The 26,503-nt window shown below is 48.3% G+C and overlaps 9 protein-coding genes across 9 annotated transcripts; 6 read left to right on the top strand and 3 right to left on the bottom strand.

The window, feature by feature from the left end:
• Positions 1–411: 411 nt before the first annotated feature.
• FOBCDRAFT_151185 (uncharacterized protein) lies at positions 412–3,055 on the top strand. Its single transcript, XM_031180865.3, has 2 exons — positions 412–1,017; positions 1,073–3,055. Exons 1-2 carry the CDS (start codon positions 724–726, stop codon positions 2,684–2,686), a joined length of 1,908 nt encoding a protein of 635 aa, XP_031041633.2. The 5' UTR covers positions 412–723; the 3' UTR covers positions 2,687–3,055.
• Positions 3,056–3,229: 174 nt separating this feature from the next.
• On the top strand, positions 3,230–5,479 carry FOBCDRAFT_151181 (uncharacterized protein). Its single transcript, XM_031180863.3, has 4 exons — positions 3,230–3,436; positions 3,497–3,795; positions 3,849–5,062; positions 5,115–5,479. The coding sequence occupies exons 1-4, from the start codon at positions 3,366–3,368 to the stop codon at positions 5,265–5,267; spliced, it is 1,737 nt and encodes a 578-aa protein (XP_031041631.1). The 5' UTR covers positions 3,230–3,365; the 3' UTR covers positions 5,268–5,479.
• Positions 5,480–10,829: 5,350 nt separating this feature from the next.
• Positions 10,830–13,053, top strand: FOBCDRAFT_210339 (globin-like protein). The gene has a single exon (XM_031180862.3). It carries the CDS (start codon positions 11,307–11,309, stop codon positions 12,672–12,674), a length of 1,368 nt encoding a protein of 455 aa, XP_031041630.2. The 5' UTR covers positions 10,830–11,306; the 3' UTR covers positions 12,675–13,053.
• Positions 13,054–14,097, bottom strand: FOBCDRAFT_255100 (uncharacterized protein; the record flags this gene model as incomplete). Its single annotated transcript, XM_054702683.2, has 4 exons — positions 13,054–13,526; positions 13,576–13,669; positions 13,722–13,886; positions 13,935–14,097. The coding sequence occupies 4 exons, from the start codon at positions 14,095–14,097 to the stop codon at positions 13,286–13,288; spliced, it is 663 nt and encodes a 220-aa protein (XP_054558658.1). The 3' UTR covers positions 13,054–13,285.
• A 514-nt stretch (positions 14,098–14,611) lies between these two features.
• On the top strand, positions 14,612–16,532 carry FOBCDRAFT_255099 (uncharacterized protein; the record flags this gene model as incomplete). The annotated part of the gene is made up of 4 exons (XM_031180860.3): positions 14,612–14,834; positions 14,884–15,381; positions 15,439–15,519; positions 15,572–16,532. Coding segments are annotated over exons 1-4 (1,548 nt in total), but the record flags the coding sequence as incomplete, so codon positions are not given.
• FOBCDRAFT_210331 (uncharacterized protein) lies at positions 16,533–17,606 on the bottom strand. The gene is made up of 4 exons (XM_031180859.3): positions 17,442–17,606; positions 17,347–17,393; positions 17,259–17,296; positions 16,533–17,212 (listed from the first exon to the last, which is right to left on the bottom strand). The coding sequence occupies exons 1-4, from the start codon at positions 17,518–17,520 to the stop codon at positions 16,651–16,653; spliced, it is 726 nt and encodes a 241-aa protein (XP_031041627.2). The 5' UTR covers positions 17,521–17,606; the 3' UTR covers positions 16,533–16,650.
• Positions 17,607–18,940: 1,334 nt separating this feature from the next.
• Positions 18,941–22,139, top strand: FOBCDRAFT_235111 (uncharacterized protein; the record flags this gene model as incomplete). The annotated part of the gene is made up of 6 exons (XM_031180858.3): positions 18,941–19,017; positions 19,067–19,498; positions 19,549–19,723; positions 19,965–20,053; positions 20,295–20,379; positions 20,592–22,139. The coding sequence occupies 6 exons, from the start codon at positions 18,941–18,943 to the stop codon at positions 22,137–22,139; spliced, it is 2,406 nt and encodes an 801-aa protein (XP_031041626.3).
• A 782-nt stretch (positions 22,140–22,921) lies between these two features.
• Positions 22,922–24,679, top strand: FOBCDRAFT_235110 (cytochrome P450; the record flags this gene model as incomplete). The annotated part of the gene is made up of 6 exons (XM_059610016.1): positions 22,922–23,135; positions 23,226–23,380; positions 23,433–23,812; positions 23,844–23,969; positions 24,018–24,504; positions 24,554–24,679. 6 exons carry the CDS (start codon positions 22,922–22,924, stop codon positions 24,677–24,679), a joined length of 1,488 nt encoding a protein of 495 aa, XP_059463782.1.
• Positions 24,680–24,900: 221 nt separating this feature from the next.
• FOBCDRAFT_1010 (nineteen complex-related protein 2-domain-containing protein) lies at positions 24,901–26,423 on the bottom strand. The gene is made up of 2 exons (XM_031180854.3): positions 26,296–26,423; positions 24,901–26,226 (listed from the first exon to the last, which is right to left on the bottom strand). The coding sequence occupies exons 1-2, from the start codon at positions 26,399–26,401 to the stop codon at positions 24,947–24,949; spliced, it is 1,386 nt and encodes a 461-aa protein (XP_031041622.2). The 5' UTR covers positions 26,402–26,423; the 3' UTR covers positions 24,901–24,946.
• Positions 26,424–26,503: the final 80 nt, after the last annotated feature.

The following is a 26,503-nucleotide window of genomic DNA, read 5'->3' as shown; positions in this document are numbered from 1 at the left end:
GCCCAGATCGAGTGAGTTTCTGAGAAGGCATTGCGAAACACCAAATCCAAAACGACAAGAGAACTGAGTGCTATTTGATAGCACGGCTATGGTCACGCTGCCATTTCTCAAACGAGGCGACCACAATGAAACATCTTGATTTGTCAAGATTTCGAGGCAATATTTTGAGCGCAAGGGTTGCCTTGGGCCTCAAAATACGTGTGTGTTGCCGGGTTGAGGCTTTCAGTTGCTGTCACATGCAGCAGCATCTTCAACCGAAAACTCGGGTCTTGGGCAACAAGATCGTCATCTTATGACAAGTGATACTTTTCTTGCTGGCAAAGGATACTGCAAATTGTTATTGGATGTTATCGCTATCAAGACTTGTAATGTTATTGTGCTCTTCTTCACCGGTCTGTCGCCAGCCAATACTATCTGGCAGCCTCATTTACGACGAATCACGGGTGCCATATGCGAGTGCCAACACATCACGCAGCCCAAAGGTTGGGCAACATCGAAGCGGCGTGTAAGCTTCCCCAGCAAGTGAAATACTGAATTATCAATACGAGGCTTTCGAATGACCAAAGTCTTGATACCCGACTACTCCTTTGCTTGCAGTTCAAATGGCTTCAGGTGCCCATGCCTTTTCAGCTTGACCAGTTGAGACCACGAGGCAGCCGGAAACTCGACCTCTGATTCATCTCTTTTGCAAAACCCATCACTATTTACCATACTATCGTGGCTATGGCAGCAACTACTTGTTCCGTCAGCGGCATCGAGAACCTTCTTGGGAGGGTAGGACTGGATACACCAATCCCGGAGTTCCCTGGCGCAGACATTGTGCACAATCCACAGGACATCTTTCGAGTCTATCTTGCCGATACGCTCGAAAAGCTCCTTCACTGTGATCGGATGGTTGCCTATGATGCCATACAGACCTCTAACGTCACGGGAATGGGCGACCTTGTAATTGTTGCTCCAAGGCTTAGACTCAAAGATGTCAGACCTGAAGACTTGGTGAAAGATCTTCTTCAGAGAGTACGATAGGTTGGCACAGAGACGAAGATCTTCACTAACATGTAATCACACACAGTTACCAAGAACACCACCCTTTGGATGCCCCCTACGTGACGGCATTCGCTTGCAAGTGTATTTCTCGCCCAATACTCTCCCTCGCCTCTTGCTGTCATACATCAGTGACAGGAGTGCCTCGTACGGTTATGACACATCACTCGGTCTGTCTGATCCTGCTTCACCCGATGGATCGAAGAAGAAAGTCATCGTGGAATACTCGTCCCCGAATATGGCGAGCGAGTTTCAGGTGTCGCATTTACGTAGCACCCTGACTGGCACATACATCGCAAATATTTATGCCAGCATGGGATGGGATGTTGTGAAGATGAACTACCTCGGGGATTGGGGAAAACAGATTGGTCTTCTTGCAGCTGGCTGGGAGAGGTTCGGTTCAGAAGATGAGTTTGCTAAGCAACCACTTCGCCACCTCCTTGAAGTAAACCACAAGATCCAGGATCTCTTCAAGCCAGAGATGGAAGAATGCAAGATTGCAAAAGCTAAAGGACAAGACGTCACCGAGATGGAGTCACAGGGCTTGTATGCTGAGCGAGACATCTTCTTCAAGAAAATGGAGGACAAGGAACCAGGCGCGATCGCGGTATGGCAACGGTTTCGTGATGCTACCGTCAGAGACTACACCGATTCGTATGCACAACTCGGAGTAACGTTTGATGAATACTCTGGGGAGTCGCAGGTGACCGCCGAGTCTATCGCCGAAGTGGAACAGCTCTTGAAGGACAAGGGCATATACGAAGAGCACGAAGACTCGTGGAAAATCGACTTTTCAAAACACGACGCAAAAGGACTCTCACTTGCGGTACTACGATACCGAAACGGGACGACTTCTTACTTGCTACGCGATCTTGCTGCAGTGTTTGATCGATATAAGAAGCACAAATTCGACAAGATGATCTATGTCGTTGCGATGGAGCAAGAAATGCACTTTCACCGGGTTACCAAGACTCTTGAGCTCATGGGAAGACAAGATCTTGCCGACCGTATTCAGCATATACCCTTTGCCAAGATCAATGGGCTTCCAGAGGAGCTGAAGGGGGCAGCGTTACTGAGTGACTACATCGATGGATGCCGCTCGATGGTGCGTACTGGTCTTGATGAGGATGACGAAGAAGCGTCCTATGTGGACAAGTCTGAGAATTCAGTGAGACAACTCAGTCTTGCTGGTCTTTTCATCCAGGATCATTATCACAAGAGAACTACATCATATGCGATCGATCCCAAGAAGATGATATCTCTTGAAGGAGAGACAGGTGCGGCCATCCAAAACTGCTACGCCAGATTATTGAAAAAGCTACAATCTGGTCCAAGCAGCTTCGATTACACGACGCTTGACCATGCTTCATTGGAAGAGGAGGACTATGCTGAGCTTCTACGGATCCTATTACAGTATCCGGATGCAGTGCATGGTTCCTTCAGAACTCTTGAACCATCGTTTATTGTTGTATACTTGTTACGAATTGCTGATCAACTGACAGCCACGCTTGACGACGATGATGAGAAAGATTGGACCGGTCTTGACACAGCTAGTGAGGCGAGATATGCTCTCTATGAGAACGCAAGACAGGTGTTTGAGAATGCGTTGAGACTTCTTGGTGTGTCACCATGGAGTCTATGAGAAGTCCAAGACAATTCAGGCTGTTGTTATCAATTGTGGTCTTTATGTTTCTGATCTTTTGCCTATCCTTTTCTATTAGGTCCTGCAAGTTTGGCGTTTGTTATGAGGTTGCCCTCCAGATTGGATCTGTCTGGTTTAGACATTGCTTCTCTGTTCAGTGAAATATGTGATGAATAACAAAGACCTGCTGGGGCAACAACTACACAAGTGATCGTAGGATCAACATAAGTCCTTGAACAAAGAAGAGTGTCTGACAACTTGTTGTGTTGTTTAGGTATCAAATGACATCTAGTTTTCTCATGTCTATCCTTTGTGTTAAACCAAAATCACCTACTATGCAAAAAGCTCATGATGAAGAGAATCTTCTAGATATCACGTTCCTTGATTATCTCTATGAAATTGCCTACCCTGGAACTTGGAGGTCATCATAAGGGTCCTCGCAGGCACGGGGCGGGGCAGCTGGAGCTCCACCCAATGGGAAGCTCCCTGCATAGACTTGCATCGAATGAGCTAGAAGGCATCCATGGCCCTCTTCTTCCCCACCAAAGATCGCCTGGGGCGACTCTCTCATATTTCATCGTCTAGTAACTTTGACTCCTTGATACCACAGACTCATTATTCAGATCAGAACTGTTCTTTAACAGCTATAACCCTCAGATTCTGTTAATTCACACACGAAATGGCTTCCGCGGACGAGCTTAAGGCTCTAGGTAACAAGGCCATTGCCGAGAAGAACTTCGACGAGGCTGTGTAGGTTACCACCAGTAACAATACCACAACGGAACATCGGGGTTGCTAACTATGACATAGCGCAAAGTTCACCGAGGCTATTGCCATTCAGCCCGATAACCACATTCTATACAGCAACCGATCTGCTGCTTACGCTTCAAAGAAGGATTGGGAACATGCTCTGAAGGATGCCGAGAAGACCACCGAGATCAAGCCTGACTGGGCCAAGGGTTGGGGACGTAAGGGTGCTGCTTTGCACGGACAAGGCGACCTTCTAGGTGCCAATGATGCGTATGAGGAGGGATTGAAGCATGATGCCAACAACGCCCAGCTCAAGAGTGGTCTGGCTTCAGTCAAGAAGGCCATGGAGGCCGAAGTTGGTAAGCAATACACCTATATATGTCACAAATTACGGCAACTAACGCTTCTACAGGAGGACCTCAAGATCCCAGCGGTGGCCTCGGCCAAATGTTCAACGACCCTCAGTTGATTCAGAAGCTCGCCTCAAACCCCAAGACGAGCGGTTTCCTCGCCGACCCCTCATTCATGGCCAAGCTCCAATCGATCAAGGACAACCCTTCAAATGCTTCTGAGATCTTCAGCGACCCCCGTTTGTTGACAGTCATGGGTGTGCTGATGGGTGTTGATTTGGAGATGCGCGAGCGCGAAGTCGACCCCAACGCTGAATCTCAGGACTCTCCCATGCCCGATGCCCCACCAGCTCCCAAGCAGCCCGAGCCCAAGAAGGCCCCTGAGCCTGAACCCGAGCCCGAGCTGGATGAGGAGGCTCTCGAGAAGAAGAAAAAGAAGGAGGAGGCCGATAAGGAGAAGGCTCTGGGTACCGAGAACTACAAGAAGCGCAACTTTGACGAGGCTATTGCACACTACACCAAGGCCTGGGAGACCTTCAAGGATATTACCTACCTGAACAACTTGGGAGCTGCGTATTTCGAGAAGGGTGACTACGACAAGGCCATCGAGGCCTGCACCAAGGCTGTTGAGGAGGGACGTGAGATCTACGCTGACTTCAAGCTCATTGCCAAGAGTTACGCCCGTATCGGTACATCTTATGAGCGCAAGGGAGACTTGGAGAAGGCCGTCGAGAACTACAACAAGTCCCTTACCGAACACCGAACTCCTGATGTCCTCAACAAGCTCCGTGCTGCTGAGCGTGCCAAGACTGAGGCTGGCAAGAAGGCCTACATCGACCCTGCCAAGGCTGAGGAGGCTCGTGAGGAGGGTAACAAGAAGTTCAAGGAAATGGACTTCCCTGGTGCCGTTGCTGCCTACACAGAGATGACCAAGCGAGCTCCCGATGACCCTCGTGGTTACAGCAACCGAGCCGCTGCCTTTGTCAAGCTCTTCGAGTTCCCCAGTGCTCTCGAGGACTGTAACACGGCTATCAAGAAGGACCCTACCTTCATCCGAGCTTATATCCGCAAGGCTCAGGCCTACTTCGGCATGCGCAAGTATTCTGAATGTGTGGACGCCTGCACTGAGGCCCAACGCGTTGACCAGGAGCACCACAACGGTGCTAACGCCCGCGAGATCGAGCAACAGCAGCAGAAGGCTCTCTCGGCCATGTACTCTGCCCGTGATAACGAGACGGAAGAGCAGACTCGAGAGCGTCTGATGAAGGATCCCGAGGTAAGATTACCCACCGTTACTCAATGGCTGAAACATTTACTGACATATTTAGATCATGGGACTCATGCAAGACCCGGTGATGCAATCGATCCTCCAGCAGGCCCAGTCGGACCCCGCTGCTCTTCAGGAGCATATGAGAAACCCTGGTGTGCGGTCCAAGATTCAGAAGCTGATCGCTGCTGGCGTTATCCGGGTGGGTAGGTAAGCGAAGGAGATGATGGCGACGGTGATGGGTTACAATAGGGAAAAATTGCTTTTTCAGACATGGAATCCCCTATCCGGAATCTCATGGGAAGGGGAAGGGTATCTGGAGCGTGTGTGATTTTGAGTTGGCAGATTACTTGACGTGTACGAATTAATACGGAGTACCAGGATCATTTGCTGGTTGCTAATGAGAAATGAAACTTTTGAAGCAAACTGATACATATTTTTTGGGATATCATATGTGATGTGAGATGGTGTTCACGAATGGTAAATGAGATAGGCTATCCTAGTTGTCGGCCTCGGTGTTTCAACTAACGACACATGGCTGGGAGTTGATACCGTTATTGGACAACTGAGAGGAACTTGGTGTAGTATTGCATGCGTATACTGCGATTATCCATGTTCAACTCCCGATTCTTTGTTTTCTCACGACAGCGAAGACAATGCGAAGCCTCTCCGGCGCCCAACACCAACGCCACACCGGCTCGACTATAGGAACGAATCCCACCAACAACTTCTTTCCAAGGGGACCGAGCAAAGCTGAAAAGAAGAGGGTGTATAGCAACTGAAAAAATAGCTGAGAAGCGTGGAGACACTACACGTGGAGGACACGAGGTAATGCAGGAACACGGCGAGAAGTTAACGGAACGGGAAGAGAAAGAAACGTGTCTACCACGTTTGACGGTTACAAAGAAACGAGGTTGACTTTTCACAATAAGCAAAGTGAGAGCTAAATTTGGCGGAGAAAAAGTTCAGAACGGGAAGAGTTGGGCCCGAAGGTGGAAAAAGCAAGTTGACTCTCAAGCTAATGAATGTCAAGGAGAGAGGAGGGTGTGTGAGACATGGTGAAGAAAGCTAACGGCTCGGCTTGAGGACAAAGCAAAGGAAACAGGTCGGGTCCGAGACATTGAAAAAAGAAACAAACATTCATGTCCGCGGACCGGGATATGAGAAATCATGGACATGGAGAGAAAGAAACAAGGCGAACTAAGACATTTTGCGGAGGTTTTCAGTTTCGGAATAACATTCAAGACAGGCGTTGAAATTTGACATATTGAAACAATAAATCACTTTATTAAGTTGTTGACTTATGCTGCTGACAGCACATGAAGCCCACGAGAATAGTGACGATGCACTAGTGAGCGGTTCAAGCTAGAGTCATTACAAAGCTCCCAACGCCAAGAGCTTATTTCTCCTACCAATTACTTTACGAGCATTGACGAAAATATTTTATCTCATGCGTGGCGCCTGTATAATGACGATATTCCTTTTCTCGACCGTTTCCGTTAACGTACATCAATGGCTTTTTAATAGTGGGATGCTCATCTTGTTTGTGTGCGACACTAATGACTCGACTGCAAACTAATATGATAACTGACGAACCCAACACTGCCCGCGCTTAGCTTTTGTATCTCTTCTCTTCTTCTTGTCTCGTTTGTGTTGGTGTTCTTCATTTGGTGCGGCTATGTCTTTTCTTATTTGTTACATCCAAGCCATCTCTGCAGCCACATCAGTTCAGAGGCTGAGGGGATATGATATTGGTAGCCTCCTATTTGGTGACGGAGAAGCCGCAGAATACGGAAACAGACGAGGTTTGTGGGGAAGTGTCTCTTTCGCGCATATTGTATTCGGCCGACGGCGAGATCCATATCTGTATGATGCATGTCTGGGCCTATGAGTTCAGATATGTAAGTAATCATCTCAGAGGGGTTATGACGAGAGTTGACCCTCTCCAGTTTTAGCAGGATCGTCGATTCACAGATGCCCTGTTCATCTGTTGGATCTAAGGTTGGAGGTTGTCAGAGGCCCGAGAGCAAAGACCAGGGCCACCTCGGAGGAATTGTGAGTGTAAGATGCTGAATCACTAGGATGTTTGGGAGAGAATACGCGAGTGCAACTGTGCAAACGTGCGAGCAACGATCATCTTCGGAGAAGCGAGGGAGAGAGTTTTTCTTAGTCTTTATGATGCATCGTAAAAGAAGTCGAGATGGCTGGTATCAACCCTCGGTGCTACGGTAAGAAAAAGGAAAAAAGGTGCTGCCACTAGAAATGATGGAATTGCCATGATATGATATGATCAGAGGACTCAATTCAACGTTGAATTTCTCTATTCTATTCCGGTTTGAGCACTTTCTAGTTGAAGGACTGACGTTCGTCTTCACACGAGGAGGCTCTCGTGCCCGTTGGAAAAAGTTTGTGGCAGCAGGGGTTTGTCACTTACAAGGGTATGATAGCCTCCCAGCTAAACCCCGGGCGGTGCCGTCGTACGGTATATACCCCATACCTGGGCAATAACTGAGCTAGAGCCTAGAGATGCAGGTGTCGATCTATCCAAGGCTGAGAGAGAGGACCCGCCGTGTGCCGAGCGAGTTTCAGTGCCCTTGGGCATTGGGCATTGGGGATCATCTCTCATCTTTTCCACATTCATTGTCACCAACATGAACATGGACACGGGGTAGGTTACATGGTAGATCTACTGCCTCTAACATATTTCTAATGTATGAGTCTGAGTGGATGAGAAGCCACCGTTTATGAACTGGACCAAGCGCACCGCTCGCCAAGCAAGACTAGAGACTAACAATAAGAGATTCGACCGTTGAAAGATTTTTCATCTCATTTTCTATTAGGAGATCTCGCCGGTGTTGCCGAATTTTAAGAATACGATAGTGTGTCTACTGGCTCGGAACTGGAGATTCTGAGTGAGGCCTCATGAATCTTTATGACATTCCGTCAAAGCGGAAGAGTATCCGTCATTTTGTTCTCATCTCGTTAGCTAATATTAGCGAGCTCGAGATGCAATGGTTCATCCTTTATCCAGTTGGACCTAATACTAATCTAGAGATCATCGAGGAACGGTTCTTGGCTATGGATATCGGGAATCTTGGGTGCTCTCGTGATGCAGGTACACATATCACATCAGACTCGTGGTTGGTCTAGATGCTGTGCAGTTGGGTATGGATAGGGCTATGCAGTTACCATGTGTGATTGTAATGGATGGTAAGAAATTGGGAGATATTCTATAATTTGTGACGTATCATTCTGATTCCTATCTTCTTAATTACAGACTGAATTGCTTCTTTCATTATTGTTCTGCTCGAGTGACCATAAATGCATGCGTCACTGTAATTCAGTACAGTCAGGGCTGCTGTAAAAGACCCAATTAATTATACCGTTGACTTGACTGGGGGCCGCTAGTTTAGACTTTCTCAAAATCACCTTTTTTCTCTGGACCCTGAGTCGACTAAAAAGCAAAGCAACCGGAGAAAGGACAAGCTTCCCCTCAGAAAGAGCGAGAATAAGGGAAATAACGGCCGCTGAGAAAGAAGAGACGAAGAATGCGCGTGGAAGACAACCCGATGTCCCGTCCGTCTCCGGCTTTGGCCGATATCTACGGAGGAGCTGTCAAACAGATGAGACTCAGGTCCCAGTATGGGGTTCAGAAAAGCACAGAGCATCTAATTTGAGCCCGGACGTAAGAATAAGTTACGGAGAGAATCGACAACGTTTGAAAGGCGGCGGGAGCTAGCAGTGGTCGGTGCGGATCTTTCTGAGCCAAAGCTACGGGCTGGAGGTGTTTTATGTTACTTACGAAGCTCTGACTTGGTAAATGAATGCATTGATGAGATCGGAAACACGGACCATTCGGAATACTCGGGGCCTCTATGCTCTGACTCTCTCTCTGCTGTCTTCGGAAACGAATATGGAGAAGCAGACGGACGGCATTGACCGGACTGTTTATTAAGTTAGGCTGTTATGTAGTACAGCTACGTATGTCTAACTATGTCCTTATTCGCATGGTTCCGGGTTCTTCTTCTAATGTCAGGCACAGGCACAGCACACGAGATTAGTTCCGTAATCGAACAATTCCGAATGTCTTCTGGAAGCATTCACTCATCAATCTCTGTACCTCGGTCGAACCAACAGACAATCTCAAGTCCGAATTCCACTGCCTATCATTGTGGCACAATTGACACGCCGTTTCTGGCCAAAACGCTGACGATCCCTCTACTCACAAGCTTTACTACGCACACTCAGTTTTCAGATGCAATACGACCTCGGTCTGCTGTCACTGTAACTATGGCAATCTGAAGGTTTGGAAAGGATTCCCATGACGCAGACCCCAACGGTCGCGTGAGAAGTGGACTCTGTCAATGGAGATATCTGACCTAGACCTAGCATTTTCGCGTGGGGGAGAATTGAGATTACACAACCTGTCAATTAGATACCCTTGATTCGTTAACTGAAGCTCTCTTAATCAGCCAACTGTCAGCTTTCTTGGTGTCGTTGTTGGGTTCAGCTCAATCCTCTGCCGGCCGGTGATGATACAATCAAACCACCCACCACACACAATGGCTCTCTCTTGTTGCGCCACGGCTAGACACAGAGTTTGCGTGGCTGCTACGACCCGAGCCCAGGTACCGAACTTGGGGCGAGGTAACCTCGAAACTAGTGCCGACAGGATGCTACGGGGGAATGTGGTAGACAGGGAGTTTGTGGGTGCAAGGGTCCTTTTGGTGTTGAAGTGAGGCCATGCTATTCCCGAGAGCAACAGCTTGGGTGAGGTTTATTGCTTTTAGACTGGCTAGTTATGCAGAGCGTTTAAACGCTCGTTCTATCTCGGAACTTCTCGTCCTTGGAATACAATACTCGCTGTATCTTTGACCTTTTGTACTCCGTACATGACCTGTCGTTTTCGAGGCTCACTCATAAAGCTGCAACTCCTTGAGAGTCTAAGACGGGCTGTGAAAGCCAATAAGTTACATGTCGTTTGTTTGCTTGGATAATGTTTGCTTTTCGTCTCTTGTGATTTTCCGTGTTACAAAGCAATTGCCTAGAATGGCGCCTCCAAGTTCTGGGCCCTCGCTTCCGGTTGGTCACATCTGACGTTCCATCCCTCAGACATGTGGTTGCCATGCGTTGAGTTGCATTTTTGTTGTCTCGCGTGGCTACCGCATGGCTTAAGACTCTAGGGATTAGGGATTGTATGTACGGCAGATATCCCCGTCGATGATATACTTGCCTAGCTACTGTAACTTAGCTGTAGATCTCCACAGAGTTTTTGAGATCAAGAGCTACTGGAAGGGAACTAAGTTAGTTAGTGATGGGCATTCTTTATGTTGTTTTAGAGTCAAGCTGGCCTTGTATGGCTTGTACCCTGAGTTGAGTACCTTGGAAACTAACTGATAATTACCATCGCCACAGGCCATATCCGTCAAGCCTCAAGCTATCAAGTTGACTAAAAAGAGAGATTTCTTGTGATTTGGTTACCGAATCTAGAATCTAGATCAGCCTCGTTTCTCACCTGTTTCTGTCCTCGGACCATATTCATAGCCAAGACTTCCCTAAAAGATTCGTTCTCACTGTCCCTTCAGTGGAAGCCGCCGGGCCACTCCAAAAAGCAAGGAGAACCTGGAGCTTACAGGGCCCGACCCCACTAACAGAAAACCTCCACCCACCTAAAGGGAACTAACAATGGATCCCAGCTGTTCTATCGTACGACTTCCTGAGCTTGGATTTCCCAACATCCATCCACTTCGCTTTTACTTTTCACTCTCACTTAGATACACCCTCTATCGCCTGGGGGTAGTGCTAGGCCTACCACGAGGAATAGACGGCTTGTGGAGAAGCCCGAGTTCTCTTTCTTTTCTTTTTCTCTATGGCCATGGTTATAATCTCTGTTTGTGGGTGTATCACCCCGTCCACTCTAATTCAACTGGGGGCGTGTGATATCTCAGTATCCATGCCATACCATGCCATGCCCTTGCTGTGTCATGGCCATGAGCCATGAGGAGGAGGAGAAGGAGGATATAATATCTGGGGACAACTCCCTCTCAGACTCATCTCTCGACTGACGAACTCTGCTTCATTACAACATCTCATTCCTCTACTCATCTGCTACTCTACCAATTTCGACATATACAGCAGTAACACGAAGCATTGTCGACATTTCTCAAGACTCTGTCTATTCCATAATCAATCTCACCCTTCTTAGAGGTGTCTCTTACTACTACTTCAACTGTAGTACCTCATACTCCTCACAATGGCTCTGTCATATCAACAAACCAGGCTCATCCGGGGCACCATCCCCGCCCTCACCGACCACGGAGAGCGCATCACCACCATCTTCTACCGCAACATGCTCCGTGATCACCCCGAGCTCAACGACTACTTCAACACCGTCAACCAGGCCAACGGTCGCCAGCCTCGTGCCCTTACCGCCGTCATCCTCAGCTACGCCAATAACATCAACCACATCACAGAGCTCATCCCCAAGATGGAGCGCATGTGCCACAAGCATTGCTCCCTGGGCATCAAGCCAGAGCATTATGCCATCGTCGAGAAGTATCTCATCGCTGCCTTCGCAGAAGTCCTCGGTCCTGCCATGACACCCCAGGTCAGAGAGGCTTGGATGAAGGCATACTGGATGCTTGCCAAGATGCTCATCGGTCGTGAGGCTCAGCTCTATCGTGACTTTGGCAAGTGGCAGGGCTACCGTAAGTTCCGTATCGAGAAGAAGGTTGAGGAGTCTGATGATATCTACTCCTTCTACCTCGTTCCTGTCGACGGAAAGCGTCTTCCTCCCTTTCAGCCCGGTCAGTATGTTTCTGTTCAGGTACCCATCGCCGACAAGGGCTATGTCCAGTCTCGCCAGTACTCCCTGAGCGAGGCTCCTCGACCTGACTACTACCGCGTTACCGTCAAGCGAGACGAGGGACTTCACATGACCCGCAGCGGTCGATATCTCGGAGGCGATGCCCTCAACCCCGGTGTTGTCTCCAACCTCCTTATCGACATGAAGGACGAGGGTGATATCGTTGAGTTGACTCACCCTGCTGGCGAGTTCTACCTCGACATGTCCAACACGTCCAACGTTCCCATCGTCCTCATCTCTGCCGGTGTCGGTGTCACTCCCATGATGTCCATCCTCAACACCGTTTCCGAGCGCCAGCCTCATCGTCCCGTCTCCTGGATCCACGGCTCCCGCCGCTCCGTTCCCTTCTACGACCAAGTCCGCCGTATCGCCCGTAACCGCCCCAGCTTCCGCACCAATATCTTCAAGACCCATCTCGCCGAGTCCGATGTCTACGGCGTAACCTACGACCACGACTTCCGCATGGACCTTGCCAAGGTCGACAAGGAAGACCTCTACCTTTGCAACAGCTCTACCGAGTACTACATTTGCGGCCCTGAGCAGTTCATGCTCGAGATGGCTGAGTATCTCAAGGCTCAAAAGGTCGATGCCCCTCGCATGCATTTTGAGCTCTTCAGCACTGGTGACATGGAGTTCAAGGTCGATACCCTGAGCATCGGCTCTGCGTCAAGGGCAACTTCCATAAACAGCGACGAGGCCAGATGCCCTAGCTCTGGAGCCATCTCTACGAATGGTGCTACTTGCCCCTTCTCATGAGTTTGGACCATATTTAAGCTGAACGAACAAAAACATAAAACTATTTACGGGGCATCTCTCGGTCATGGGCTAGATTACGGGAAGTGATGAGGCGTTACGGATCCGGCGCATATCTTATTCTTTATTGTTGTATCTCTTGTTACAAGATTCCCTTTGATGACAAATATTCTCACTGTCAAACCATAATACATGTTCATGTTCTACTTCTACACTACAAGGTTAGGGGGTTTCGACGACACATTGGGCTTACCTGAATGAAACGGCGGGAAGGAAAAGTGCGAGATTTGGGCTGGGATTGGGAGGTGTCTAGAAAGCGAAAAGAGAAATCAACAGAATTTCATTGTTCTACCTGAATAAACAAACATGCTAAAACATGATACTCTCCATCTATATAACCACAACTATACCAAATAATGAGTGAATAAATTGGTGTGTACGTGGTCCCGTACTCGCTTCTCAAGCGATCCCCCGTCTTTGCCCGCTACGGTGGCATGGCAGGGTAGGCTGGCCAAAAGAACACCTGAAATCAGGAGACAGATGACGAACAATGGAAAAAACCGCATATGCTAGTAAAATATAGGAGAAAAGAAAGCAGAACAACGGCTGTTCCGTTACTGTTCGTAGTTGTGGAACTTCTTCCAATGCTTGAGCAGATTGTCCTGCCTCGTAAACTTTGAAGTACACCCCTCAAACCCGCAGATCCTCTCCTCGGTGAGGATACCCTTGCTCGCCGCGTAGGCTCTGTGAGAAGTTCGGTAGTGGCGATCCATGTCCCGCTGCTCTGCCTTGGTGACGTTGCAGTTGGGATCGGCTTTGCATTTGACAGGCTTGTTGTGAGTTTTCATGTGTTTGCTGCGTCGTATTAGCCAAAACATTCTTTGTTTCAAGTTTAGAAACTTACTTTAGGTCTCTGTTACCGCCGAAGAAGCGGTCACATTCTGAACAGTGGTGCGGAGTGGTAACCTGGGCTGTAGACGATGAAGCTTCCGGTTGAGCTGAGATGTCGTTAGCTTGTTTCTGTTTCAACTAGAGATGCATGTAACATACTAGGCTCGGCAGTTGGATAGGAGCTGGGGTAATTATGGGTTGCATAACCAGACCCTGAACTCAGTAAAACCTCATTGGGGTTGACAGTTGCAGGTTGCTGCGTCATGTAATACAACATGCTTGGATCCTGAGTCTCTGGAGTACTCGAGGCTGTTGCGTATACACCTGAGTTGAAGTCAGAGACTTGTGAGTCGGCGCTCTACTGGCTCTGACTTGGACCAGCTTGGCTGTACGAGGCAAAGCCCTGGGTATCAGTATATCCAGGGTATGAGGCTTCGGAAGTCAGATTGGGATCAATGGGAATGTCGTCCTGTTGAGATTGGTGAGATCTGCTGGAACGACTGTGTCTGTGAGAACGGTCACTTCGTCGTGACATGTCTAGGATATGGTAACTCTTAGAGTATGACTTGCCGAAGAGCTAAAAGGATGGCGAGTATCACCGAATGAATCTGAAAGCCTTGGTGTTAGCTGTTGAGAGGATATTGGAGGGAAATTTATACTCATCGAAAGAGCCTCTTTGGAGGCCGGCTGGGGGCCGACAGCACATTCTCATCTCTGTGATGTTTGACAGAGGTGACTCGATTAATACATGAACAAGAGGAGGGTTGAGAACAAGATAGAAGACCCCAGATACTGAAAGACGGAATACTCAATGGCGGAGCGTGGATATGAGACAATTCGCGATATCACGACTCTGCCTTGCCCGACATTTGCGACCCAAATACAGGCCAAATTCGGTGAGATTTATCATATTCGTTGGAAGATTCAATGAAGATAAATGTCAAATAAGGCGATCAAGAATGTTGGAGGCCGGCTGGGGAGAGATGCAGATGTTGGTCACCCCGCATGATGTGATGTGATTGACTGATGGGCCTCCCAAACTGGCCGGCCTCCAACATGAGGCTTGGACAAGGCAGATCTTATGGTCTGAAAGAGTGTAAAAAGTCAGAGAAGCTGAAAGCCTAGAGGCCTCTTGGATGATCAAAAGCTATATAAGAGCAAGATTGTCTCTGAAAGACTGACTTTGGTAACCGCAAACTGCTCTTGTTGAATATACACTCCGGCTTATTGCACAAACAAGGCCCTTGATAGCAAGATCGATCATGACTACTGGTAAGCTGACCCTTCATCAATGAGATTTACAATAACTAACGGTCAACAGACGACATAATCTCGCTAAAGTCCAGGCAGAAACGCCGTCTCTATGAGCCCATCGTTCTGTACAAGGCTCTTACTGCGATCACCCACGAACAAGGCGCTCTTCGTCCTGCTGAAGTCCCAGAACGGCCAAGAACCGAAGAAGAGCGATACCATCACTTTCTCCACAAACTAGCCAGTATCTGCGATAGCACAAAGGGCGGTAAGACTGTCACTTCAATCGCCATACTCGACGAGGAAGAAAAGTACAAATACGTCTTTGCTTGCAACCAGATATTCGACAGAGACCTCAGCGATACACGAGATCTCCTAACAACAGTTCTAACAAGTCTGTATGACTTCCATACATTTCCCCTGGATAAGAAGAACACTGTTGAGAGTGAAATTTTGAAGAAGATTCTTTCGTTCAACTCGCCAAGGATCAACTGCTATCTTAACACACTAAAGGCGAAAAACATTGTGGAATGCTTGGAGTACTGCCAAATGCAGACAGACACAGCCAGTAAGCCAGACTGCCCGTATACCGAGATGCAAAGTAAAAGCTAACAAGAGATTATAGACACCTCGGTTGAGGAGGGTTTGAGAAGTCTTGATAGAGCTATTGAGGATACAACATTCAAGAACATGGGCAATAACGAGTGTAAGACTCATGGGTCTCGTGTATTGCCACACAGGAACTAATCAGAAACCAGACTTCGAAACTTACAGCACGATTCAACACGCGCTCGAAAGGTTTCTTACCCGTGAAGTTAAAAGTTACATCGACAAACGGGCCACCAATGGTCGCTTCAGCGAAGGCCGGAGCTTTGTATGCTGGTCAGAGTTGCGGCACAGTTTATCGCGTCTTCAGAGCTACAAGAAAACTGTTCAAGATCTCATCGCAGCAGAGGGAGAATGGCCACATATTTTCCAGGAACTCGAAGTTGTTTCAGTAAAGTCCAGTCAGACAGAGCCCAACCCCCTTAGTAAGAAGAGCGAGAAAGCTTCCAACATCATTGGGCGTATGTGCAGCAATGAAGCTTCACGACAGCGATATTGTGATCTTGCGCAGAACTTGCAGAGGATGTTTGACTTGGATGACCGTATACAAACCCAGTGCGCCAAACCTACTTTCAAGCCATATGTACACTGCGAAATATTGGTTCTCGAGTGGATAATGGCCCTCAACCGAGAAATGGCCCAGAAACATCACCCAGGGGTCACGTTCTTCAATGACTGGAGCTACATTGGAAGCAGTAAACCGGCATGCCAGCTTTGCCACTACTACTTCGACACTGCAGGTCAACACAATGGTATCCGCACTCGAGCAGGCCATGGTAACCTTTATGTAAACTGGCGGTTTCCAGATCTTCACGAATCTGATGGCACTTTCGGTCAAACGCGACGACAAAGCATCTTCAACTCAATGATAGAGAAGATTCGTCAGGATGCTTTTGGGATCCTGGTGACGAGGGACTCGGGGGGTAAAAGGCACGATTCGAGCACCCATCCTCTCATGTCAGTGCGGTATACCGATGTTCAGACGGAGTTGAGTGTTCGTGATCTGCCCGATGTCGATGAACTGGGCGAGGATTTAGCTATGGGGCTCAGTCTGGACTCGCCGAGTAACAGTCTGGAGGAGTCGGACTTTGATGATGAGGATGGTGGAACTATTCTTTGATGAGAGTCGTTGTATTTCAGGGTGTCTATTTCGTGTCTTTCTTTTTCTTCTCTAAGCTGTATCTCGTTTATCTCGTTAACACGTGTTCCAATAAATTCGATAATCTATGACTTAGTGGTCACTTCGCTTGTGCCAGGGAGCGGTAGCCTCAAGAAGGTCCTTGTGAAGCTGGCTATCACCACTGATCTTGTACACTTCGTCAATGATATTGTTACGCTGCATGAAGATCAAGAAGCCACCCCAGACAAAGTCAGCGTAGCTAGGGGTCTTTCCCAAGAAGAAAGGTCCTTCGGAGTTCTCCTTCAACAGAGCCTCAACCTCTTGGATAGGTGCCTTCGCGTTAGCCCAAGCCTGCTGGCCGCCCTTCTCCTTGTGGAACTCATCGAGAGGCTTGCCGGCGACCTTGGATCGCGTCTCGTGCCAGTACGGAAGGCTCTTCTCGCTGAGGATGTTGGTGGGAACGGTGTAGAAGTAGACGGGTTGAAGGGCGCTCATGATCTTTGGCATGATGGAGAAGAGCTTGGCGAGGACGGGTGAGTCCTTGTGGACGGAGGGCTCGGGGTGGTCCTTCTCGACGCGCTCGAGGATCTTGTTGGAGTCCATGATGTATTCTCCATCGGGGAACTTGAGGGTTGGGATGGTCCATGTTCCAGTGGCTGGGTTGGCAGGGACACTGAAGAGTGTTAGTTGAGTTGTTGTGAGTGACATTGACTACTTACTGAGGCTCAAGAGTGGGCTTGATGTCGGGGTACTCGAGCTGGTCATTGATCAATAAAAGAAGCGGCTATTATGGGATTCTTGACGTACCCATTCGGTCTTGTAGTCAATTCCCTTGAAGTTCAAGAGAAATCGAGCTATTGTACAATTAGTGATATATCATGAGGGGCAGCAGCTTGACTCACTCTTCCATGGGTTGAGAGACCAAGCACCGACAGGATCTCGGCTTGGGAGATCAAAGAGGACGTATTGCTCAGATGACATTGTGAGCTATTGGTGATAGTGAATGAATGATCTGGTGTAATGGTTGAGGTGAAAGTTGTGAAGATGAAAGAGGACCTTTACGAATGTGTCATTATCAGTTAATCTACACGAGCTCCAAAGCTCGCTCATGAGGGGGAGGAGGGGCAATAGTGGGGAGCTGAGCTGTCATGGATGGGGATCTTCGGTTCTGGGCCGAGGAATTTGATCAACGAATCAGCGTTGATCTTTGGAACATTCAACTCGAGACTATCTTTAGAGAAACCATCAGAATTTATTCTTTACCAGGGACAGCCACTGTACTATGTAGACATTGTGTTGTCAGTCATGCGTCATGACGATGATGGATGGACCCCTGTTTCTGACCCGGGAGCGTAAGCTCAAGCCATAGAATACATTCTCAGACATCAAACTGTATCAATCAAAATCCTTTATTGGCAAAACATTCATTGGCTAATAGCTTGTATAGATATTTTTATTTTGCTAGATGCTTGATCTTGAGTGATTGGAGGGAGAGTCCAGATTAGGCATCCAAGTATGGGGGCCGGGAAAATCAAGTGAAGCAGTAATAGTGGCGAGTTTTGAGCTGTCATCATGAGTACACCACTCTACTCAAGACAAGACAAACACTGCGTCCATAAACAAGGAGACACCTCCCTTATACAATTCGAAGAAGGAGGCAATTTTGCGGCGCGCCCGATAGCCTTTTGATGATGACAAGGGATAAATGACAGCGTCAGCTTTTTTCAAACGAGGCAGCCCAACCATGATGCTCATTTTGTAAACACAAAGCCAGGTCAAGTTGACAAGGCATTAACCTGGGTTCCGACCTAAACAACCTTAGATTTTCTCTTCATTAGAGAGGTGCTGGTTGCCACCATGCAAAGCTTGATGCTCGCGTATCGTTATCGCCAGCAGCACAACATGAAACCGCCATCTTTGTCGGCTACACTACCAACTTAGGTTTATGAATCTCCCTCAGCCTTATGGGGATAGAAGCGACGCACAAGATGGACCATTCAACACGGAATTCCGTGTCACCACTAACAAAAAAGGCCAAGATAGTGGGGAACGAGAGCGAGAGCGACAGGATCTAGCTAAGCATTTTACCCCTGTCGTTATGCAACCACCACTCAGCCCCAAAAAGAGGATCGGCGGACCAATTCAACATGGTCCAAATCCTTCGACGTCACAGATAGCAATACTGTTGGTTGAACCTTGGGCTGAGACACAGCCACTGAGCCTTCCTACATATCATCTGTAGGCGTTGAATCCCACTCTATGTGCCTAGAATTAGCTCCTTGCATTGCATACAAGAGACCCTTAGGCCCCCACCTCGGTTCTTCAATTTCCTGCAGCTCTTGTCTTGTCAGATTTCATCGTACAGCACAGCGATAAGCGCAGCAACACACAACACAACACAATGGCCACGATACAAAGCACTACACCGCCTGACATGCTGGAAAAGCCAGACTTACCACAACGTCCTACAACTCCAAGGTCAGTAAGCTACAGCTCTGTTTTTCTTCCATTAGCTAACTTGACATAGAGTAATTCGCACCGTTGTCCACGATGAAGGTCTTCCAGAAGTTGTCCACTCAAATCAACCCATAAATGCCACAGAGTACTACGATGCTCCGATACCAGTAGACTCAGAAACAGACAAACGATACAACGAAGCTCCCATTCCAGTCACAACACTCGACAAATATGAACCTGCACCTGCGCTGCCAGTTCGTCCATCTTCTATAACACCACAACCTCAGCAACCCTACCCCTACAGCCCAGGCGGTTATGCTCAGCCACAACATCCCAGCTTCGTCGCTCAGTCACCGCAACTACCGCCTTACAACAGCAATGAGGTCGTAACATATGTGACGCCACTGGATCAGCTTGGAGATCATCCCAAGTTTGTGGATTGTCCGTTCTGCAGACACCGTGCGGAGACGCGAGTGAAGAAGATATCTTCAAAAATGACACAGTAAGCTCCCCAAAGCAGTTCTTAAGACTTTCGAATCTAACAACTCTTAGTGTTTCTGCAACAGTCCTCGGATTCACAACGATAGCAGGCGCTGCTGTTCCTTATGCTGGGAAGTGGCACTCTCACACAGCTCACTACTGCAGCAACTGTGATCACAAAGTGGCCATTCGAAAATGGGGATCCAGTCAGATGAAGCCTCTGGGGACTCCCGATTATCTGAGGGAGGTATCGAGATATGGCCCTGCTCACTCGCCGAGCATGTCCAGTAGCTCGACGAGAGGTTAAAGATGATCTATATGAGTAATAATGAGGGGCTGATACCAGGATGAGAAATGGTTTTCAAAGAGGGAGAGAGGAGCTGTTAATCGAGTTCGATATCTACAAGACGCAGGCTCATCACACAGCATTTGGTTTGATTTTAAAGGCATGAATATCAAGTTCACGAATTGTAAATGCGCAGTTATAGGTGCCCTCTCTAGCAAGGCCATTGGTGGAGAAATACATAAATCTCGACAATTGCTTCGTTTGCAAGTCTCATCGGGCAGACTCTTATAGGTAAGTACTGATCAGAGAGCATTATCGACAGTTGAGAATGGCATCGTCTGACCAATCATACACTGTGATAATGTCGATCAGGGTTTGGGGAAGCCGACGGTTTTACGGTTCCACGGGGCCTGTCAGATGCTTATTTTCTGCCCCTGCCCTGTCAGATCTCAATTGAAGCTGATATGAATTGTTTGAATGCTTTACCAGTCTGCAGAGAACAATTATTATATTCTATGCTGTTATAATGTAGTTTTATCGGCATATTGCCGTCCCCTGTAGGGTGTCTTCACAGCACCTCGCCAACACCAGAACTAGTGCTGTATGGCTCTGTATCAGTGATCCCTACCTGGGACTTGGACAAAAATAGACTCAATTGAGAAAAGATACTTCTAAAACTCCTCGTACGATGCCGATTCTGTCTACCAGATGCTGTTATGTACTCCAATTGGCTCAAAAGCAATAAAATGGCTTTGTGGCGTCAATTAACTGCGGGACTACCACCGCCTTAGAGCACTTGGGGGTTCAGGGCCCAATTTCTTAACACCAGTTTCACTTCTCAACAACTCCCACCTCTCACACGGCACCTCCAAGCTCGTCGTCGCACATCCTCGCAGCAATGGAAGAATCAACAGAGCACCACGACATTCTCGTTATAGGAGCTGGTCTCTCTGGTATTAATACCGCCCACGTTCTCAACCAGAGACTCCCCCACCGCTCGTACACGATCCTCGAGGCGCAATCGGCCATTGGCGGAACATGGCGCTTCTTTCGATACCCAGGCTTTCGATCCGACTCGTTCATGACAGCTTTTGGTCTGCCATGGCATCCTTGGAAACATAAACAGAAGATGGCGCAAGCAGGCGAGATCGTGGAGTATCTAGAAGAAGCTGTTGATGCAGCAGGCTTGAGGGACAAGATTCGGTTCCGACATAAGATGCTAGCGTGTGAATGGCGGACAGACGAGCAGAATTGGAAGGTAGAAGTTGATGCGGACGGTCAGCGAAAAACCTTTATCGCCAACTTCGTCATCAGCTGCGTAGGATATTATGCGTATGACAAGGCTTTTCCGACGACAATTCCTGGTCTCAAGGGCTTCGGAGGGCAGGTCGTTCATCCCCAATGGTGGCCTGAAGACCTCGACTACTCTGGCAAACGCGTCATTGTCATCGGATCAGGAGCCACAGCGATCACAGTTGTCCCATCACTTGCTGAGAAGGCAGGGATGGTGACTATGCTCCAGCGCAGTCCGTCCTTCGTCATCTCCCGACCCACGACTTCCAGCCTCGACTCTTGCTTGAAGTCTCTGCTCCCTTTCTCATTAGCATACTGGTTGATATATTGGAAAGACGTGTTCCTTGAGGTCTTTTCCACACAGTTTCTCCTCAACTTCCCTGCATTGGGTCGCAAGGTCTTGATGGGGGAGATGCAAAAGGCACTGCCCAAGGACATTGACGTCAATGTTCACTTTAACCCCAGGTACAATCCTTTCCAACAACGACTCTGTATGTGTCCAGATGAGGACTTCTTCAAGGCTCTGCATCAGGACAACTGCGAGATTGTGACGGACACAATCGAGACTGTCACAAAGGACGGTATTTTGCTCGAATCCGGTCGCAAGCTCGAAGCCGATATAATCGTTACCGCAACGGGGTTGTACTTCCAACTCTTCAGTGGCATAGCCCCGTTAGTAGACGGGCAGCCCATCGAGGTTGGCTCACACTACGCCTGGCGTGGCTGCATGGTCGACTCTGTCCCTAATATGGGCTTTGTGATGGGCTACGTGACAACATCATGGACGCCTGGCGCCGACATTATGGCCAAGACATTGATAAGTGTTATCAAGGAAATGGAGAAGACGGGGTCAACAAGTGTTATGCCCGTGCTCGATGAGAAGGATAGGAGCAAGCCGCAGAAGCTACCCGTCAGTGCTACCAGCAGCTATTTTGTCAAAGCTGCGGATCGTATGCCAAAGGTGACTGATGAAGGTCCGTGGTATGGACGGGTGAACTTGGCCAAGGATTGGTGGGCGTGGTTAATGGGTGATATGTCGAGTGGGCTTCTCTACAGCGGAGGACAAAGAAAGAAGGATATCTGAGAAGTAGATATTTGAGAGAAGAACAACGCCACGAGTTTGCTTTTCGGGATTGTTGGATCTTGATGGCGTTTGCCTGTGATCCGGCGTTGCCGGAGGGTAGCTGGCTGACACGATCTATGAATGATGAAAAATGGCATCTTATCTGGATCCTTGCAAGTTCGTATCTTGCATATAACTCATGCTGACCAATTCTAAGCATCTGAATTGAGACTTCTTCGTCTTCCTTTCTGCCAAGGCTATTGGCTGCTGAAGATACCTCTATAGTCAAACTCGGGCTTGGGCCTAGAGCTAGCACAATCGAAGCAAAACGCCTCAAGCTCTTCCCCGTCGTCGGACACTTCCATCAACCCCGCGATTGGTTCTTTTACTAATTCGTTATTCTCCGATTCGTTTACTTTCACGATTGAACAATCTCGATCACGGTGAAGATTCGTTTGCACTTACTCATTTGCACATGCTGGTAACAGCCCAGAATTGTTACTTTCGGTTACATCCCTTGCCTGAACAACCCTGCCTTATCCACGCCAACTTCTATCAATGTGTTCGGTTTGACGAATCTGAAGATCTGAAATAATGGGACACCTGATCCTACGCCGCTCCATGGCATCCACGCGGGCCGGAGTTTAGACTAATCTAGTCTAAAGTCAATTCCCTTGCTCTTGGTCGATCCAGGCAGATCGAGACTGGTAAGTCACAGGTCACATATCATCTACTTGACTTGCTCGCCGTCGTTATTATTCAGACCTACAACACACCTTATCACGGTCAATTGATCTGTCACCATGGGGTTTCTGACAGATCAATCGCTAACCAAGATCTGTTTTCGGGTTATCATTGTGTTACTTATCGCTCAGTTATTTCGTCTTGTTCGTCGCTGGTCTCGTCTACGCCATATTCCTGGCCCAGCCAGCGCAGGGTGGACTTCATGGTGGCAGTGTCGAGGGGCTTTTAGCGGTCGCTATCATGAGCATTTAAAGAACGCAGCAGATCAATTCGGTACGACATACTCATCAAAACACTACCAAAATCACTAACAATCAATGGGCCCTCTGGTTCGTATTGGTCCCAATGAGGTGCTCTCAACAGACCCAGTTGTGCTGCGCAACATGTCCGCTGTGCGAAGCAATTATACGAAAGGCGATTTTTACAGCAGCGGCAGGATAGTTCCTAGTGTTGATAATGTCGTCTCTGAGAGAGATGAGGCTAAGCATAAATTTATGAGAGTAAAGATGGCACCTGGTGTAAGTCAATTCAAGGATTGAATCGCTCTTCCGATACTGATGGCTTCTCAAGTATTCTTACAAGGAGAATGAAGGCTTCGGCTTCGAGGCAGGCATAGATCGTCAACTTCTCAACTTTATCTCTCTCATCGACCGAAAGTACCTCTCAACTACAAGTGAATCACGGCCTCTTGACCTTGCCGAAAAAACACAGTTCTTTGCCCTGGATGTCATTGGCGATGTATCTTTTGGTGAACCATTCGGATACTTGACGAAAGATGAAGATCTCTTCCAATACAATGAGATAAATGCCAGTTCACTGCCGGTCATGAACGTGGTATCCGTCTACCCCTGGCTAGGAAGGGTTGTTCATCGGTGGCCGCTAAGTCTGTTGCTGCCGCGGGAAGAGGACCAGGTTGGTTTCGGACGACTGATGGGGTGGGTTGGATGTCAGTTCATGGTGGCTCAAACTGACCTTTTTTAGCTTCGCGAGGCACTTTGTTCGCAAAAGACTGGCCGAGAGGATCACGATGAGGAAGGATATGATGCAGATGCATATCAGCAACGGCATGAATGAGGAGGAACTTATCCAACAAGCCTTCATCTCAATGTAAGTTCCCTCAAACCACTCCAAAGACCTTGAATTGACAGACCTCAGTATCGCTGGTTCTAACACAACCGCGCACGCGCTTCGAATGATCATACTCTCCTTAATCACAAACCCGAACGCATACCGCTCCCTCATCGCCGAGATTCGAAAGGTCACCTCGTCAGTCAGCAATCCCATCTCCTGGGCACAGACGCAAACACTACCATATCTTCAAGCAGTCGTTCGCGAAGGTCTGCGCACGTGGCCACCAGTAGCTGGTCTCGGCTTCAAGCAGGTCCCTCCGGAGGGCGATACCATCAACGGCTTCTTCGTCCCCGGCGGAACGCAAGTTGGTCAGGGGTTCTACGCTGTTGGTCGATCACGTCTTGTCTGGGGCGACGATGCTGATGTTTTTCGGCCTGAGCGATGGCTACTCGCTGGCGAAGACGGGCTAAGGGACATGGTAGCGGCGTTGGACACACATTTCGGACATGGGAAATATTCGTGTGTAGGAAAGCCGATTGCTCTCATGGAGATTCACAAGGCTGTTTTCGAGGTAGGTAAGCCTATATAATGTACCTCGGATAGTTGCTAACAGATGCTAGTTGTTTAAGCGCTACGACTTTGCTATATTGAACGCTGAAAGACCTATCAAGACCCAGACTTCAGTCTTTCTCTTTGCTTCAGACTTTTGGGTCACGATCACACAGCGTGATGACGAAGAGAATTGACTTCGAGTGTGCGATTAATTGGACGCGAAGCTGTAATACGTATATATCTCATATCCTAGATGTACCATATAAGTCATATGAGTTTGACATATTCATAGATCTGAAGCCGGCATCGAATTGCATAATGCGTCACACAATGGATCACATTTGCAACACCTCTCGTGAGGTTGACTGGGTATTCATTTATTCAAGTAACACACATGACAAGTAACTCCGCTTGTCTTGTATCGATTGAGTAGAATTAGAAAGGTTTCCGCCACTCTATGCTCAAACCTCCTCTTCTTCGGGTTTCCTCGATGGCGTACCAAGTGTCTCAAGCCCTCTAGCTCCCACCATTTCCACAGGCGCATTTGCTGGAATTTCCACGCCCTTGCCTTCAACGACCTTTCCTTGTCCCATAGCCTCTTGGTATTTCTTACCCGTCTCATCCAGCAAAGCTTGTACCTCCCCTTCTCTTTTCACAATATCCTCACGTTCCTTCTTAAGCTTCTCGACACGATTTTGCTTCCCCTTCATCTCCTCTTCCATACCCTTCAAGGTAGTCTGCAGACGAGCTAGACATTCCGTCAAGCTTGGTAGAGGTGATATCTTGGGCGGTGCTTGTAACAAGTCCTGACTAGGATCTTTCCGAGGCTTCTTCAAGCCATCCATACCTGCACGTGTCTGTGCAGCCTCGTATGCGATTCGTCTCTCAGCATCGCTATCGGAGGAGGAATCTGAAGTGTGTCCTTCAGCAGCTGTGATGAGTTCCTCCATCATCTTGCGGTCTTGTTTCCGCCTCTCCTTTTCGGCACGTCTGCCCAAGGAAAGTCCACCGTCTTCAACGTAATTATCGAAACCTTCACCGAGATCTTCATCCTCGGCTATTAATCGTGTATCGTCCTTCTTTTTGCGATCAAATGGATCTTCATCATCTTCAACCGATAAAAAGTCCTTCTCCAGAGCTAATCGTTTACGCCGTTCCTTCTTTTCTAGAATCTCGGCTTCCGTTAGAATAGCCGTTGGTTGTGTCTGGCTGAACTCCGACGAATCAACAACAACAGCGCCTTCAAGTTCAGAAGCATCCAGGTCCATGAGATCGGCGTCATCGGGCGGCAGTGTTGATGGCCTTTGTGGAGTATTTGGTGTTGATGATTGTAACTCTTCAAGGTATTCTTTGCTGTATTTGGGTCGGTCGTCATCATCCCCAATAGTCCTCATGGGAAGTCCTTTTGTGCCCAGTCCTCTTTTGATAGCGCTATTTTCCAATGCTCGCCCCAATGGCAACTTCTTTGGAGTGAATAACTCGGCGGTCTCGTCATCTCCTGCAGCGCTATCGTCTCCACCAAAGGACAATCGTGAAGATTTATTCGATTTTTTCTTTCCTTTCAAAGATCCTGATCGACTAATCGCTGGTCGAACCACCACTGGTCCATCATCCTCGTCGTCGTTCGCGGCTGGTGCGTCTCCCAGGCCTTCACTATCAGCAGGATTGAAGCTCTTCCTTAGCCCCGACTGTCGAAATGGTTTCCGACCAGCTTTTGCGCCAAATACTGGTTTAACAGGTTCTGTATTCGCAAGGGTCAGCCTTGATCCCATCAGCAAGAGTCGCATTTTCAAGTTCTGGGAATACTCACCATCGCTACCAGCACTGTCGCCACCTGCTACTGAAGGGACATTTTCGCCGGAGTCCTCATCGGCGATCTTTATGACCTTGGCCTTTCGTTTCGCAGAAAAACTCATGATGCGATTGTTTCCAATGTCGGCGCATTAATTGAGAGACAGAAAGTTCGCGACGCGGGTGAAAGTGACGTGCATTTTGGCTCGATATCTTATCAGCACGTG

This window comes from Fusarium oxysporum, chromosome I, assembly GCF_013085055.1.
Source record: "Fusarium oxysporum Fo47 chromosome I, complete sequence".
Taxonomy (NCBI): domain Eukaryota; kingdom Fungi; phylum Ascomycota; class Sordariomycetes; order Hypocreales; family Nectriaceae; genus Fusarium; species Fusarium oxysporum.
Note: the sequence above shows the minus strand (reverse complement) of the source record. Positions and strands in the feature narration are given on the sequence as shown.

Excerpts from the sequence above, each read along its gene's own strand:
- FOBCDRAFT_210331 (XM_031180859.3), bottom strand. The coding sequence starts at position 17,520 with ATGTCATCTGAGCAATACGTCCTCTTTGATCTCCCAAGCCGAGATCCT. Across the intron at positions 17,394-17,441 it reads GTCTCTCAACCCATGGAAGA|CTCGATTTCTCTTGAACTTC; the intron begins GTGAGTCAAGCT and ends ATTGTACAATAG. Across the intron at positions 17,297-17,346 it reads TTGACTACAAGACCGAATGG|CTCGAGTACCCCGACATCAA; the intron begins GTACGTCAAGAA and ends ATCAATGACCAG.
- FOBCDRAFT_1010 (XM_031180854.3), bottom strand. The coding sequence starts at position 26,401 with ATGAGTTTTTCTGCGAAACGAAAGGCCAAGGTCATAAAGATCGCCGAT. Across the intron at positions 26,227-26,295 it reads CGACAGTGCTGGTAGCGATG|AACCTGTTAAACCAGTATTT; the intron begins GTGAGTATTCCC and ends TTGCGAATACAG.
- FOBCDRAFT_151181 (XM_031180863.3), top strand. The coding sequence starts at position 3,366 with ATGGCTTCCGCGGACGAGCTTAAGGCTCTAGGTAACAAGGCCATTGCC. Across the intron at positions 3,437-3,496 it reads AAGAACTTCGACGAGGCTGT|CGCAAAGTTCACCGAGGCTA; the intron begins GTAGGTTACCAC and ends ACTATGACATAG. Across the intron at positions 5,063-5,114 it reads GTCTGATGAAGGATCCCGAG|ATCATGGGACTCATGCAAGA; the intron begins GTAAGATTACCC and ends TGACATATTTAG.
- FOBCDRAFT_210339 (XM_031180862.3), top strand. The coding sequence starts at position 11,307 with ATGGCTCTGTCATATCAACAAACCAGGCTCATCCGGGGCACCATCCCC.
- FOBCDRAFT_151185 (XM_031180865.3), top strand. The coding sequence starts at position 724 with ATGGCAGCAACTACTTGTTCCGTCAGCGGCATCGAGAACCTTCTTGGG. Across the intron at positions 1,018-1,072 it reads TGAAAGATCTTCTTCAGAGA|TTACCAAGAACACCACCCTT; the intron begins GTACGATAGGTT and ends AATCACACACAG.